The sequence below is a fragment of the Scyliorhinus canicula genome, chromosome 7 (genome assembly GCF_902713615.1).
Source record: "Scyliorhinus canicula chromosome 7, sScyCan1.1, whole genome shotgun sequence".
Lineage (NCBI taxonomy): Eukaryota > Metazoa > Chordata > Chondrichthyes > Carcharhiniformes > Scyliorhinidae > Scyliorhinus > Scyliorhinus canicula.
In genome coordinates, this window is record NC_052152.1 from 203,339,307 (window position 1) to 203,356,382 (window position 17,076).

General features: G+C 53.4%; 1 protein-coding gene across 1 annotated transcript in view; it reads left to right on the plus strand.

Moving 5' to 3' along the window:
• Positions 1 to 2,045: 2,045 nt before the first annotated feature.
• chmp4ba (charged multivesicular body protein 4Ba) overlaps positions 2,046 to 17,076 on the plus strand; it is a 42,850-nt gene continuing 27,819 nt past the window's right edge. The window contains exon 1 of the mRNA XM_038803731.1: positions 2,046 to 2,325. Within this exon, the coding sequence (XP_038659659.1) occupies positions 2,142 to 2,325 (184 nt within the window). The 5' untranslated portion in view covers positions 2,046 to 2,141. The remainder of the gene's footprint in view (positions 2,326 to 17,076) is intronic.

Here is a 17,076-nt window from a genome sequence, read left to right on the forward strand (position 1 = left end):
TCGTCGCAGTGTTAATGTAAGCCTACTTGTGACAAAGATTATTATTATTAATGCTAACCATTGCAGAGGAAGCTGAGGGGAGAGTTGATTGAGATGTACAAAATTGTGAGGGGCCTGGATAGAGTGGATATTTAGAGAAGTCATTGAGTGGGGGCATAGATTAAAGTGTTTAGTAGGAAGATAAGAGGGGAGATGAAATGAAAAATGAAATGAAAATCGCTTATTGTCACGAGTAGGCTTCAATGAAGTTACTGTGAAAATCCCCTAGTCGCCACATTTCGGCGCCTGTCCGGGGAGGCTGGTACGGGAATCGAACCGTGCTGCTGGCCTGCTTTAAAAGCCAGCGATTTAGCTGAGTGAGCTAAACCAGCCCCTATGAGGGGGGTAAAAAAATCACCCAGGGGGGTGGTAGGAGTGTGGAACTTACTGTGTAAAGAGTGGTAAAAGCACAAACCCTCAACTCATTTACAAGGTGCCTGGATGTGTATCTCAAGTGGCTTCTTTCTGTGCCATAAACATTAAATACATAATACTCCTTCTGAAGAAGGGAATCCAGAACAAATGTACACAACCTTAAAATTAGAACATGGCCATTTAGGATTGATGCATGGAAGCACTTCACAGGGTAGTCAAACTTACAATTGAATTGCACCTACATACAATAACATGGGAGTGCGATGGCAGACATGACATTCATTCTGCATGAATCTCGCATCTTGCTGAAAGGCTTCGTAAGTCCTGATCTTTGTGTTTGATTATCCAATTTGCTAGCAGGTTACAAGATAAGTAGGCAATAGGCCGAGACGACTGTTTCAGGGCCGCATTCCTACTGGGATACACCAGTGTAACTCTGAGGGGAATGCTGCATGGTTAGAGGTGCTGTTCTTTAGATGAAGTGTGACTGAGTTTCTTGCCTGTCTGCTTGCCTGACCGATGAAGCGGTCATGGGAAGAACGTTAGAGATTTTAGTACTATGAGGATGGGATCACGCCTACTGTGGGCAAACTTCATCCAGGCCTAATTTTTGATGCAATGTCCTGTTAAAGTGGATAAATCTGAGAAATTAACTGAATTACTTTTTAAAGAACTTTTTTTATTCAAAGGGCAACACTAGTTTGGAATCATTTGGCCACATATGTTTGTACATTCGATTGGGAGAGTTGTATCAGTAAGTTTAGAAATCTGGGATTTTGTAACATTTCCACTCGTGTAACACTTTTAAGATAGTAAAATACCTCAAGGCATGTGTCAGGCTGGAGGAATTTTTACAAATGTATTTTGTTCATGAGATGTGGGCGTCGCTGGCTAAGCCAGATTTATAGCCCATTCCTTATTACCTTTGAGAATGTGGTGGTGAACTGGCTTCTGGAAGCAATGCAGTCCATGCGGTGTAGGTACACACACAGTGCTGTTAGGGAGGGCTGGTATTTTGATCCAGCAACAGTGAAGGAGCGGCGATATATTTCCAAGTAAGTATGGCTTGGTGGTGTTCGTATGCATCTGCAATACAGTGCAATAAAGAGGCCCGTCAGCCCATCGCATTGGCCATCAAGGTCCCATCTATTCTAATCCCATTCTCCAGCACTCGGTCAGCAGCCATGTACGTGTTTCAAGGGCTCATCTAAATATTTGGCTGAGATGTTACGTGGTGGGGAAAGACACCATAGAAATATGTCTTTACTTTCTTTTGCTTTGCTATCACCATGACCCCCCCCCCGACCCCCCCCCCCCCCCACCTCCTTTCCACCCCCCCCCCCTCCCTGCCCAGGCCTGGCACCACATGCTCCCCTGACATTCTTTCGCCAGTTCCTCCAAGAGTATAGCAGATGCCCTTTGAGACTCAGTGGCACTGCTGTGCCAGGGGCATGATGTAGTGATGGGTTTGAGGGGCTGAATGGCCATAGCTTGGAAATGGGGTGGGAACTCTGTGATGGACACCATTGCCTTTAAGAGAATATTTGTCGGCAGGCATTGACCAGCAGAGGGTTGGCCATCCCTTTAAGACGCCGCGGCGTCATTGCGTCACGCGCAGGCCGTGGCGACGCGCGGTGCGTGCTCCGGGCCTAGTGCGGCGGGTGTGAGGGAGCCGAGCGGAGCGAGGCTGGGCCGCCGGCGCCGGGTACCGCAGGCAGGCAGGCACCATGAGTGTGTTCGGGAAGCTGTTCGGCAGCTCGGCCAAGGCGGGCAAGGGGCCGAGTCCGCAGGAGGCCATCCAGAAGCTGCGGGAGACGGAGGAGATGCTGACAAAGAAGCAGGAATTCCTGGAGAAAAAGATCGACCAGGAGCTGCTCACAGCCCGGAAACACGGCACCAAAAACAAGAGAGGTACCGGCACCCGCCCAACGCTGCCCCTGTCAGCCCCCTTGCAGCCCCCCCCCCCCCCCCTGTCAGCCCCCCCCCACCCTGTCAGCCCCCCCCCCCCCCTGTCAGCCCCCCCCCCCCCCCTGTCAGCCCCCCCCCCCCCCCTGTCAGCCCCCCCCCCCCCCTGTCAGCCCCCCCCCCCCCTGTCAGCCCCCCCCCCCCCCTGTCAGCCCCCCCCCCCCTGTCAGCCCCCCCCCCCCTGTCAGCCCCCCCCCCCTGTCAGCCCCCCCCCCCTGTCAGCCCCCCCCCCTGTCAGCCCCCCCCCTGTCAGCCCCCCCCCCTGTCAGCCCCCCCCCCTGTCAGCCCCCCCCCCCCTGTCAGCCCCCCCCCCCCTGTCCGCCCCCCCCCCCCTGTCCGCCCCCCCCCCCCCTGTCAGCCCCCCCCCCCCTGTCAGCCCCCCCCCCCCTGTCAGCCCCCCCCCCCCTGTCAGCCCCCCCCCCCTGTCAGCCCCCCCCCCTGTCAGCCCCCCCCCCCTGTCAGCCCCCCCCCCCTGTCCGCCCCCCCCCCCCTGTCAGCCCCCCCCCCCTGTCAGCCCCCCCCCCCTGTCAGCCCCCCCCCCTGTCAGCCCCCCCCCCTGTCAGCCCCCCCCCCCTGTCAGCCCCCCCCCCCCTGTCAGCCCCCCCCCCCTGTCAGCCCCCCCCCCCTGTCAGCCCCCCCCCCTGTCAGCCCCCCCCCCTGTCAGCCCCCCCCCCCTGTCAGCCCCCCCCCCCTGTCAGCCCCCCCCCCTGTCAGCCCCCCCCCCTGTCAGCCCCCCCCCCCTGTCAGCCCCCCCCCCTTCACCCCCCCCCTGTCAGCCCCCCCCCCTGTCAGCCCCCCCCCTGTCAGCCCCCCCCCCCTGTCAGCCCCCCCCTCTGTCAGCCCCCCCCTCTGTCAGCCCCCCCTCTGTCAGCCCCCCCCTCTGTCAGCCCCCCCCCCTGTCAGCCCCCCCCCCCCTGTCAGCCCCCCCCTGTCAGCCCCCCCCCCGTCAGCCCCCCCCCTGTCAGTCCCCCCCCCCCGTCAGTCCCCCCCCCCCGTCAGCCCCCCCCCCTGTCAGCCCCCCCCCCCTGTCAGCCCCCCCCCCCTGTCAGCCCCCCCCCCCTGTCAGCCCCCCCCCCCCCTGTCAGCCCCCCCCCTGTCAGCCCCCCCCTGTCAGCCCCCCCCCCTGTCAGCCCCCCCCCCCTGTCAGCCCCCCCCCTCTGTCAGCCCCCCCCCCCTGTCAGCCCCCCCCCTGTCAGCCCCCCCCTCTGTCAGCCCCCCCCCCTGTCAGCCCCCCCCCCTGTCAGCCCCCCCCTCCTGTCAGCCCCCCCCTCTGTCAGCCCCCCCTCTGTCAGCCCCCTCCCTCTGTCAGCCCCCCCCCCCTGTCAGCCCCCCCCGTCAGCCCCCCCCCCTGTCAGCCCCCCCCCCTGTCAGCCCCCCCCCCTGTCAGCCCCCCCCCCTGTCAGCCCCCCCCCCTGTCAGCCCCCCCCCCCTGTCAGCCCCCCCCCCCTGTCAGCCCCCCCCCCTGTCAGCCCCCCCCTCTGTCAGCCCCCCCCCCTGTCAGCCCCCCCCCCCTGTCAGCCCCCCCCCTGTCAGCCCCCCCCCCGTCAGCCCCCCCCCCGTCAGCCCCCCCCCCGTCAGCCCCCCCCCCCTGTCAGCCCCCCCCCGTCAGCCCCCCCCCCCCGTCAGCCCCCCCCCCCCCGTCAGCCCCCCCCCCCCGTCAGCCCCCCCCCCCCGTCAGCCCCCCCCCCTGTCAGCCCCCCCCCCTGTCAGCCCCCCCCCCCCCCCGTCAGCCCCCCCCCCCCCGTCAGCCCCCCCCCCTGTCAGCCCCCCACCCCCCTGGCAGCCCCCCACCCCCACCCCTGTCAGCCCGCCCCCCCCCGTCAGGCCCCCCTCCCCCACCCATCCCCCCCCGTCAGCGCCCCCCCACCCATCGCCCCTGTCAGCCCCCAATCCCCCGGTACCGAGCAGCCAGCCTCGCACCCCCCCCCCCCCCCACCGAAATCACCCCCCCGAAAATCACTCGCCCTCCCCCCAATCACTCACCCCCCCAATCACTCACCCCCCCAATCACTCACCCCCCCCAATCACTGACCCCCCCAATCACTGACCCCCCCAATCACTCACCCCCCAATCACTCACCCCGCCCCCAATCACTGACCCCCCCCAAGTCGCGTCACACCCCCCCAATAGCGCTCACTCCCCCCCAAGCGCGCACCACCCCCCAATCGCTCACACCCCCCCAATCGCTCACCCCCCCCAATCGCTCACCCCGCCCCAAGCGGCTCACACCCTCCCCAATCGCTCACCCCCCCCAATCGCTCACCCCCCCCCATCGCTCACCCCCCCCCAATCGCTCACTCCCCCCCCAATCGCTCACCCCCCCCCATCGCTCACCCCCCCCATCGCTCACTCTCCCCCCCATCGCTCACAGCCCCCCCAATCGCTCACTCTCCCCCCCAATCGCTCACCCCCCCCAATCGCTCACACCCCCCCAATCGCTCACCGCCCCCCCACATCGCTCACCCCCCCACATCGCTCACCCCCCCCAATCGCTCACCCCCCCCATCGCTCACCCCCCCCATCGCTCACCCCCCCCCCATCGCTCACCCCACCCCAATCGCTCACCCCCCCAATCGCTCCCCCCCCCAATCGCTCCCCCCCCCCAATCGCTCACCCCCCCCAATCGCTCACCCCCCCCAATCGCTCACACCCCCCAATCGCTCACCCCCACCCAATGCCCAATCGCTCACCCCCCCAGCAATCGCTCACACCCCCCCAATCGCTCACCCCCCCCCAATCGCTCACCCCCCCAATCGCTCACCCCCCCAATCGCCAAGCCCCCCCCAATCGCTCACAGCCCCCCCAATCGCTCACTCCCCCCCATCGCTCACACCCCCCCAATCGCTCACGACCCCCCCAATCGCTCACCCCCCCAATCGCTCACCCCCCCAAATCGCTCACACCCCCCAATCGCTCAACCCCCCCAATCGCTCACACCCCCCCAATCGCTCACCCCACCCCCAATCGCTCACATACCCCCCAATCGCTCACCTCCCCCCATCGCTCACCCCCCCCAATCGCTCACGCCCCCCCAATCGCTCACCCCCCCCAATCGCTCACCCCCCCCAATCGCTCACACCCCCCAATCGCTCACCCCCCCAATCGCTCACCCCCCCCAATCGCTCACCCCCCCCAATCGCTCACCCCCCCAATCGCTCACCCCCCCCAATCGCTCACCCCCCAATCGCTCCACCCCCCCAAGCGCTCACACCCCCCCAAATCGCTCACCCCCACCCAATCGCTCACTGCCCCCCCAATCGCTCACCCCCCCAATATCGCTCACCCCCCCCAATCGCTCACCCCCCCCCAATCGCTCACCCCCCCCAATCGCTCACCCCCCCCAATCGCTCACCCCCCCCAATCGCTCACCCCCCCAATCGCTCACCCCCCCCAATCGCTCACCCCCCCCAATCGCTCACCCCCCCCAATCGCTCACCCCCCCCAATCGCTCACAGCCCCCAATCGCTCACACCCCCCCAATCGCTCACACCCCCCAATCGCTCACCCCCCCCAATCGCTCACACCCCCCAATCGCTCACCCCCCCCAATCGCTCACCCCCCCCAATCGCTCACCCCCCCAATCGCTCCCCCCCCCCCAATCGCTCCCCCCCCCCAATCGCTCACCCCCCCAATCGCTCACCCCCCCCAATCGCTCACCCCCCCCAATCGCTCACCCCCCCCAATCGCTCACCCCCCCCAATCGCTCACACCCCCCAATCGCTCACCCCCCCCAATCGCTCACCCCCCCCAATCGCTCACCCCCCCCAATCGCTCACCCCCCCCAATCGCTCACCCCCCCAATCGCTCACCCCCCCCAATCGCTCACCCCCCCCAATCGCTCACCCCCCCAATCGCTCACCCCCCCCAATCGCTCACCCCCCCAATCGCTCACCCCCCCCAATCGCTCACCCCCCCAATCGCTCACCCCCCCCAATCGCTCACCCCCCCCAATCGCTCCCCCCCCCAATCGCTCCACCCCCCCCAATCGCTCACCCCCCCAATCGCTCACCCCCCCCAATCGCTCACCCCCCCCAATCGCTCCCCCCCCCAATCGCTCACCCCCCCCAATCGCTCACCCCCCCAATCGCTCACCCCCCCAATCGCTCACCCCCCCCAATCGCTCACCCCCCCCAATTCGCTCACCCCCCCCATCGCTCACCCCCCCCAATCGCTCACCCCCCCCAATCGCTCACCCCCCCAATCGCTCACCCCCCCAATCGCTCACCCCCCCCAATCGCTCACCCCCCCCAATCGCTCACACCCCCCCAATCGCTCACCCCCCCCAATCGCTCACCCCCCCCCAATCGCTCACTCCCCCAATCACTCCACCGAAAGCACCCCACCAAAATTATCCCCCCAAATCACCCTCTCCCCCAAAATCACCCTCTCCCCCAAATCACCCTCTCCCCCAAACCATCACCCTCATCCCCCAATCACCTCCTCCCCCCAAATCACCCTCTCCCCCCAATCACCCTCATCCCCCCAAATCACCTCTCCCCCCAAATCACCCTCTCCCCCCAAATCACCCTCTCCCCCCAAATCACCCTCTCCCCCCAAATCACCCTCTCCCCCAAATCCCCCTCCCCCCCAAATCACCCTCTCCCCCCAAAATCACCCTCTCCCCCCAAATCACCCTCTCCCCCCAAAATCACCACCCTCCCCCCAAAACACCCCCTCCCCCCAAACTCACCCCCCCCCCCCCAAATCACCCCCTCCCCCCAAAATCACCCCCTCCCCCCAAAATCACCCCCTCCCCCCAAAATCACCCCCTCCCCCCAAAATCACCCCCTCCCCCCAAAATCACCCCCTCCCCCCAAAATCACCCCCTCCCCCCAAAATCACCCCTCCCCCCAAAATCACCCTCTCCCCCCAAAATCACCCTCTCCCCCCAAAATCACCCCTCCCCCCAAAATCACCCCCTCCCCCCAAAATCACCCCCTCCCCCCAAAATCACCCCCTCCCCCCAAAATCACCCCCTCCCCCAAAATCACCCCCTCCCCCCAAAATCACCCCCTCCCCCCAAAATCACACCCCCCCCCCCAAAATCACACCCCCTACCACCAAATTCACACCCCCCCCAACCAAAATCACACCCATCACACCTCCACCCCCCCTCAATCACCTACCCCCCCAATCACACAGACCCCCCGCCCCCCCCCCCCCCCTCCTCCTCCCCAGAACCTGGTATGGAGCCCAGTCTATAGTGCAGAAGGAAGTCGTACGGCCCATTGAGTCTGCACCAACTTCCTGAATGAGCACTCCACCTGTCCCACTCCCTGGCGCCCCGCCTAACCTGTGGAATCCTGTACAGAGATGACGTGAATGTGCAAATTCCAGTCAGTCATCCAAGGCCAGAATCAAACCTGGGTCCTTGGTGCTGTGAGGCAGCAATGCTAATCACTGTCACCTAGAAACAGAGCGAGGCATCACCCTCAAACGGAATGGGACATTATCCTTAAACAAAGCAGGGTGGTAGTTTGTGACTCCCCCAAACTGAGCCAGTTGTCACCCTCGGACTGAGTATAGACAGTAATGTATAAATAGACTCTCACTAACCAACTAAAGCAACATGATCAACTCAAAGAGATATCATCAGCATAAAGAGGGATAATGTATATATTGGCACCGACAAATGTTAAATAAGTGGGTAGCACTGTTGCTTCACAGCTCGAGGGTCGATTCTCGGCTTGTGACACTGTGTGGAGCCTGCATGTTCTCCCCGTGCCTGCGTTGGTTTTCCTCTGGGTGCTCCGGTTTCCTCCCACAAGTCCCGAAAGACGTGCTGTTAGGTAATTTGGGCATTTTGAATTCTCCCTCAGTGTACTCGAACAGGCGCCAGAGTGTGGCGACTAGGGGCTTTTCACAGTAACTTCATTGCAGTGTTAATGTAAGCCTACTTGTGACAATAAAGATTATTAATTATTAAACCTTAAATAAAAGAATTCATTAAAATAATTAAAATGACAGCTTTTTAAAATTCAGATTTGTATTTAAAGCTACTCAAATGTGAATGAATATGAAAGTGCATGCAAAACAAAACTCATTGACACAGAACATTTCCCATTTGAACTGAAGTTGTGATATTTGTGTCTCTTTTACACAAAGGCACAACACAGGGAGGGCGATAAAAGGCCATTTGAACCATTCCATTCACAGTGCCTGTATAATCTATTGGCCTGGATTCTGCGCAGCACATTTACCCAGGCAGAATTCCCCTCAAACTATGGAAGATATCTGAAATTGGAACTTTATTTATCTCCTTGGCAGTTCCTGTAAAAAGTAATAGATTCCAATAAATTCTCTTGCACTGTCTCTAATTCTGACTCGCAGCTTGTTCGGCTACTTCAGAAGAGAGTTAAGAATCCTCCACATTGCTGTGGTTCTGGAATCACGGGTAGGCTAGACCGAGGAAAGATGGCAGATTTCCTTTCCTAAAGGAAGACATTAGTGAACCAGATGGGTGTTTACTACAATCCAATAGTTGCTCGACATGAGACTAGCTTTCAATTCCAGAACTATTAATTAATTCAGTTTAAATTCCACCAGCTGCCGTGGTGGGATTTCAGAATTCCCTCTCTTAGCCCCTCTGTCTCTCCTCTTCCCACTGCTGCTTTAAGATGTTCTTTCAAACCTGCGTCACCTGTCAAAATAACCTGTGTAGCCCAGTTTCGAATTTTGTTCCTGCAAAATGCCGTTGTTTTTTCTTGCTACATTGCAGCTATAGGTGCTATATAAATGCAAATTGGTTTAGAATGAGGTGGGAGAGAGGGAATATTGTCTGCTGTCTGGAATACATATGGCTGGTTCGCAGATTGAAATAATTTTCTGCTGTATGCTTTCCATGTGTCCTGGAACTGTATCAATTGCCGTCTTTGTGCTACAAGTTAGCAGATGAAAATCTTTTAAAGTAAGTGTCAGACAGAATAAACCCACTGGAACCTCATCCTGAAATTAGTTTATTTTTCACTGTGAAATCTGAACCAATGTTCTCCCTCAAACAGCCAGTCTTGTTTCAGTTTTGCCTTTATCGTGGCACAGAAAGTAATGTTTGAATTCAACAAGAATCCTTTGCTTACACATACACTGTGGGTGCTTGGGTTTTCCGGCAATTTCTCTTTAGAAAGTGGGGAAATGCACCATACAGCCGCTTGCTTCCCCCAGATGGTCAATTCACAAAGACACCCGGGTTAATCACACTTTATTTCCAAATCTACGATTAGAAGAGTACACTTGCATCAATGATCAAAGAATCGGAGAATTTACAGTGCAGCGGGAGGCCATTTGGCCCATCGAGTCTGCACTGGCCCTTGGAAAGAGCACCCCGTGTAATCCCACAACTCCACCCTATCCCCGTAACCCAGTAATCCCACCTAACCTTTTGGACACTAAGGGGCAATTGATAATGGCCAATCCACCTAACCTGCACATCTTTGGACTGTGGGAGGAAACCGAGCACCCAGCGGAACCCATGCAGACGGGGAGAAAGTGCAAACTCCACACAGACACACGAGGCCGGAATTGAACCCAGGACTCTGGAGCTGTGAGGCAGCAGTGCTAACCACTGTGCCACCGTGCTGCCCAAATGATCTCATCCCTTTGTCACTTCCGGACTTGGCTACTCCAGTGCTCTGCTCCCCAGCACTCACACCTCTACAACCTGCATCCTTTCCCACACGACCATTGCCTCAGTCTTCACTGAACTATTTTGTTTCCTGCTCCCACCTTCCACATGCCTCGCTCAACCACCGCGGCCCTTCACCATGAGCTCATCAGCTCTCTTCCTCTCTGTCTCTTCATCTCAAACTCTTCCTTTAACAAGCTTCTTAAACTGCATCTCTCTGGTCAAACTTTAGATCATGCCACCTAATAGCTTCCTCATTGATTTTTCTAATGTAAGATGTTTACACTGAGGCATTTCCCCATAATCAGGAAGATACTTCAGGGTATTACATTTTTTAAAACCTGGCCTTTGTAATATTGACATTTATGCCATGTTGAAATGCAGAGTAGTGGCTCTGCAGTCTTCAGATTACCACTTTGTTCCAACCTTTTAAATTCTGTTTATTGAGTGTTTTTCAAGTATTGGTAAGGCATACTTAGCTAAATTGCCCTTTAATTGGAGAAAAAAAAACTGGGCGCTCTAAATTTATTTTTTTAAATGAGTAAAGCTGGGAGATACTCCTAATTCTGTTGCCAGTTTGAGTGGGCAGTGTTCTGTTTACAGCAAATAGTATATAAATGTGAGTCGTAACAAATTAATAATACATTCTTCTTCAGGTCAGTATGTTCTATATGTGTGTAAACTGTACCTCATCTTATTTTAAAATGCTGCTTTTGTCATTAGTCACTCTGTCTCCATGTTACATCTGAACCAATTCTCCGATAAATACTGTACGGATATTTAACAAGCATGATCAAATTTGCTTGTTTGTCACTTGAGTGAACCTTCCCCTTTGACCCGAACATCAGAAGAACAGGAACTAAATCGTTATTGGAGAAACTGGTGACTTTAGCGCATTTGGAAGTTTTGGTCTCCTAGTTTGAGGAAGGACATTTTTGCTATTGAAGGTGTCCAGCGAAGGTTCACCAGACTAATCCCCGGGATGGCAGGACTGACAAATGAAGAAAGACTGGATCGACTGGGCTTGTACTCACTGGAGTTTAGAAGAATGAGAGAGGATCTCATAGAACATACAGTGCAGAAGGAGGCCATTTGGCCCATTGAGTTTGCACCAACCCACTTAAGCCCTCACTTCCACCCTATCCCCATAACCCCATCTAACCTTTTTGGACACGAAGGGCAATTTATCATTGCCAATCCACCTAACCTGCACATCTTTGGACTGTGGGAGGAAACCGGAGCACCCGGAGAAAACCCACGCAGACACGGGGAGAACGTGCAGACTTCGCACAGACAGGGATTTGAACCTGGGACCCTGGCGCTGTGAAGCCACAGTGCGAACTACTATGCTGCCCAAACATATAAAATCCTGGTGCGATGGACAGGCTAGATGCGGGAAGAATGTTCCTGATGTTGGGGATGTCCAGAACTAGGGGTCACAGCCTGAGAATAAGGGGTAAACCATTCAGGACTGAGATGAGGAAGAACTTCTTCTCACAGAGAGTTACAAACTTATGGAACTCTTTACCACAGAAAGCTATTGGGGCCAGTTGGATATACTCGAGGGAGCTGGACGTGGCCCTTGCAGAAAAAAGGGATCAAGGGGTATGGAGAGAAAGCAGGAATGGAATACTGAATTTGCATGATCAGCCATGATCATATTGAATGGTGGTGCAGGTTTGAAGGCCGAACGGCCTACTTGTGCACCTTTTCTACGGCACACACACAAAGACCGTTGCTATGTATGTTGCATCCTAAACCTGATCTCTCTCTGCCAGAATTTAAAAAGACTGAAATGCAGACTGTATTTATGCTCACGCAGAGTCACCTTATGACTAAGCAAAGCCAGCATGGGTTTATGAGGGCAGTCGTTGTTGACAAATCTGCTACGTATTTTTGTGGCTGTAACTAGCTGGATAGATGAGGGGATAACTAGTGAATCTGTTACATTATCTTTGGATTTTCAAAGGGCATTCTATAAGGTGCCACACTGCAGGTTTGTGGATGATGGTGTAATATATTAGCAAGTTTGAAGATTGGCTAATGGACAGAAAACAGAGTAGAGATAAATGGTTGTTTTCAGGATGGCAAAGTGTAACTAGTGGAGTAATTTGGAAGGCAAATGTTATGTTGTCTTTAATGCAAGCATGTTGGAGTACAAAAATAAGGAAGTCTTGTTTTGCTCAGACCACAGCTAGAATATTGTGTATAGTTCTGGTCTCCTTGCCTTGACGGTTGACCATATTGATTCCTAAAATGACTATTATGATGGGAGATTGAGCAGCATGGGTCTATGTTCTCTGGAGCTTAGATCAATGATCCCATTGAAACATACATATTTCCTATGGGGTTTGATGGGTAAATGCTGAGAGGTTATTTTCTCTAGTTGGAGAGTGCATCTCGGAATGATGGTCTCCAGATAAAGGATTGGCCTATTAGGGCTGAGCTGTGGCGAAATTTATTCACTTGGGCAGAGGGTTGTGAATCTTCCGAATTCTCACCAGACATGTGCATTTATTGAATATATTTAAAAGGGGAACTAATAGATCTCTTGACACTAAGTGGATCAAGTGATGTGGGAAGTGGGTGGGAGAGGAGAGTTGGTGTGGAGGTTCTGTCAACATATCGAATGTGGAGTTGGTTTGAGTGGCTGTGCACCCTCCTCCGCCTTGGATTCCCCCTCAAGGCTCAATCCTCTGTGGTTGGGGTTTGAGGTGACACCTGACCATCTGCTAACACCTGAGTTTTAAAATGTGCAGTCAGTGTGGTGACCCAAGAGGTAAATTCAGCTGAACAGTGGTTTCATATCCATCAGACAGTTCCACATAGAACTCGAAAATAAAAGCCAAACACTGCCGAAATCTGAAATAAAAACGAAGAGCTGGGAAACTCTGCAGGTCGGGAAGCATCCCTGGAGGGAGAAATAGTTAACGTTTTAAGCCCAATATGACTTACAATTGGACTCGAAAGGTTAACTCTGTTCCTCTCTCCACAGGTGGTTTTTATTCCAGGTGGAACTTTCCCTGACTGAGGAGGCTTGTATCAATCAGGCCCACTGTAGTTCGAAGGGCAGGATTGCAGCTTCTCTGCTCTGTGGTGAGTCCAATGATGCCAGTGGATATGGATATTGAATGTTCTTCTGGCACTCTCCTGTCTAACTGTGCACATTGGGTGTGATGCTCCGAGATGGCAAACCCAAACTGTTTACAGATATTTTGTAAAAATCTAGCCATTAATTTATTTTTAGCCTTGTAGAGTGTAAGGAATAGAATGAAGTCATTCAGTGTCGAGTGGGTGTGTTACTGGATTCCTTCCACCTTGCCCATACCATGTTGATTCACTGCTGTTACAGATAACGTCATTTGTTAATTCATGAGTATCGCCCCCACCAGTTATTTTCCGGTGCGTCTAATGTCAAATAGCGGCTCCGGGTTAACCGAGTTATTTCAGCCTTGGAATTTACACTATTATTCTGACAGTGCTGGCTGTTCGTAGTTGCAGTTTCACAAATGTTTTATACTCTGATTCCTCTTGTGGTTACTCATCACACTTGAGTTTAGACCGGTGTCATCATGTTATTGACTGTAGCAGGCATCACTATTAGAAATTAAGGTACTTTATTTGTTTTTACTCAAAATTTTACAATATTTTTACAAAACCACTACAAAAAGAAGACGACAAAAAACATAATAATAAAAAAAAGCGATTTAACAACTTAAAACTAGGTGGGGCATCTACCCTTTTACAAGTGAAATCTATCCTCAACCAATACCCCCCCCCCGGGTTTGCTGCTGCTCCTGACCTCCACTTAACGTTCCGCGAGAAAGACAAGGAACGGTTGCCACCGCCCGGCGAACTCCAGCAAGGACCCTCTTAAGGCAAACTTTATCCTCTCCAAACTTAGAAACCCAGCCATGTCACTGACCCAAGTCTCCACATTAACAAGAGCCGTCTCCGGGCTACCAAGGAGGCAAAAGCCTAGACTCTGGCCTCTTTCGACTCCTGCACTCCCGGATCTTCTGACACCCCAAATATCGCTATCTCCCAACTCAGCTTTACCTGAGTGTCCAAGACCTTGGACAAAGCCTCTCCAGAATTCATTAAGTGCCGGGCATGCCCAAAACATATGGACATGGTTTGCTGGGCTCCCTGAGCACCTCATACCCGTCCTCCACCCCAAAGAACTTGTTCATTCTTGCCACTGTCATATGCGCCCAGCGAAATTAAGGTATTTTCTTTCTTTCTTTTCTCACACCGTTGAAATTTCTATGCCACCGGGAATGATGTGGAGCATGCTACTTTTCCTATGGCACCGGGAATGATGTGGAGCATGCTACTTTTCCTATGGCACCGGGAATGATGTGGAGCATGCTACTTTTCCTATGCCACCGGGAATGATGTGGAGCATGCTACTTTTCCTATGGCACCGGGAATGATGTGGAGCATGCTACTTTTCCTATGGCACCGGGAATGATGTGGAGCATGCTACTTTTCCTATGGCACCGGGAATGATGTGGAGCATGCTACTTTTCCTGTGGCACCGGGAATGATGTGGAGCATGCTACTTTTCCTGTGGCACCGGGAATGATGTGGAGCATGCTACTTTTCCTATGCCACCGGGAATGATGTGGAGCATGCTACTTTTCCTATGCCACCGGGAATGATGTGGAGCATGCTACTTTTCCTATGCCACCGGGAATGATGTGGAGCATGCTACTTTTCCTATGGCACCGGGAATGATGTGGAGCATGCTACTTTTCCTATGGCACCGGGAATGATGTGGAGCATGCTACTTTTCCAAAGTGTGAGCTTACCTCCTGTGTTTCCTTCATTGCAACAGTGGCCACATTTTAAAAGTACTTCATCGGCTGTAAAGGGCTTTGCAGGGTACTCGGGTTGTGAAAAGCACCATTTAAATGCAGGTCTACTTTTTTTTATGACGGGGTGGGAGCAGATAATTTTCCCCTTCTCAATCTTCATTCCTAAAACAATTATAGAAGGAGGTTTTGTAAAGGAACCAGTTGCAGAAATGACCCTGGCGAAGTCGGTATTCTCTCTCCAAGCAAAGGGAAGAACATGGTCTTCATGTAGCAGTTCACCATTTTCTGAATGAAAGCGGTATTTCATGTTTGAACACAAATGAAATGACCATTTTGTGGGAAGCCAATTTCACACAGTAAGATCACACTTGGAGCAATGAGGTAAATAGCCAGTTAATCTAGGTTTATAAAGCTGGTTAATGAGGAGTGAATGTCGATGCTTCCCCCTCCCCGTACCAGCCTCCCCGAACAGGTGCCGAAATGTGGCGACTAGGGGCTTTTCACAGTAACTTCATTGAAGCCTACTCGTGACAATAAGCGATTTTCATTTCATTTCATTTTTCAAATAGTGCTGTGGGAACTTTTACATCTTCCTTAAAGAAATCGACAGGGAAGTTAACAAAAGATTATATATCTCTGCCTCCAGCTGAAAATATACCTCTCTTACAATTCAAAATGCACAAATGATGTGATATAAAATACAGAGTGCACCTCAAAATGCACAAATGATGTGAATTAAAATACAGAGTGCACCTGAAAATGCACAAATGATGTGAATTAAAATACAGAGTGCACACAATTACACACGTTGCCGACCTTTCAGATCAGATTTCACCAATGGGAAGCCATCGCAACCAGTCTTCCCTCAAATTTCTCTCTGCTGTGCACAGCCCATTTATTGCTGCGCGCTCAGTTTACGATGCCCACATCTTAAAAGTGCCATTTCTTGTGCGTGGCCTGTGATTTCTTTGAGATGAGCTGCTGTGACGCCATGCCTCCTCGCAACTTAAGAGTGAATGTTGATCACATCTGTGCTCCTGACTGCTGAACTGAAGCACATGCATGCTGTGGGTCATCTTCTCCTAGGCATCATAGAACCACCAGAACAAATTGACTAATCACTCATTTCACTGCTGTTTGTGGGACCTTGCTGTGTGGAAATTAGCTGCCGGTTCCCTACAGTACAACAGTCATTACACTTCAGAAGTGCCTCACTGACGGGTCTGCAGGCACCTGTGGAGAGAGAAAAACAGTTAAAATTTCATGTTTGTGAACCCTGGGAAAGGGTCACAGCCTGAAACTTGTCGCTGTGTAGATATTGGCAGACGTGCTTGGTATTTTCTGCATTTATATAACGCCTTTCAATGCGAAATGTATTTATTATACATTGTAGCGTTTTGTGTTAATTTTTTTTCATTGCTTTGTCAGTAACAATATTCCTGATCGGTTATTTTCTGCCTGTATAGTACCCGGCGTATACAAAAAACCAACAGACTGACACAGATAAGAGTGGATTTGATTCTGATCTTGTATTGTGATATTGTCACCAAACTAACTAAATCTTTAGTTCAGAAGAAACTCACTGTTCAGTTGCTCTACATTCTTAACTTTAATAGCTTTTTGTTAAAAATACAGTTGTTGAGACTTAATTTATCCTCTCGTGGGATGTGGACGTCGCTGGCTCAGCCAGCGTTTGTTACCCATCCCTAGTTACCCTTGAGAAGGTGGTGATGGACTGCTGTGCTACAAGAAGGTACACCCACTGTGCTGTTAGGAAGGGAGTTCCAGCATTTTGATTCAGCAACTGAAGGAACACTGATTTAAAATACAGCGGGTGGTGGTGGTGTTCCCAGGAATTTGCTACTGTTATCTTTCCAAGTGGTAGAGTTCATAATTTGGCAGGTGCTGCCGAAGGTGCCATGATGAGTTGCTTTTGTGCATCTTGTAGATGGTACACGCTGCTCACTGGTGGTAGGCGGGGTGAATGTTGAAGGTGGTGTATGGGGTGCCAGTCAAGCGGGGCTGCTTTGTCCTGGATGGTGTTGAGTTTCTTGAGTGTTGTTGGAGCTGCACTCATCCAGGCAAGTGGAGAGTGTTCCATCACACTCCTGGCTTGTGCCTTGTAGATGGTGGACAAGCTTTGGAAAGTCAGGAGATTTGTTACTCGCTGCAGGATCCCCAGCCCCTGACCTGCTCTTGTAGCCACAGTATTTATATGGCTTTCAGTTCATTTCTATTTTGATGGGAGCTGTTGTT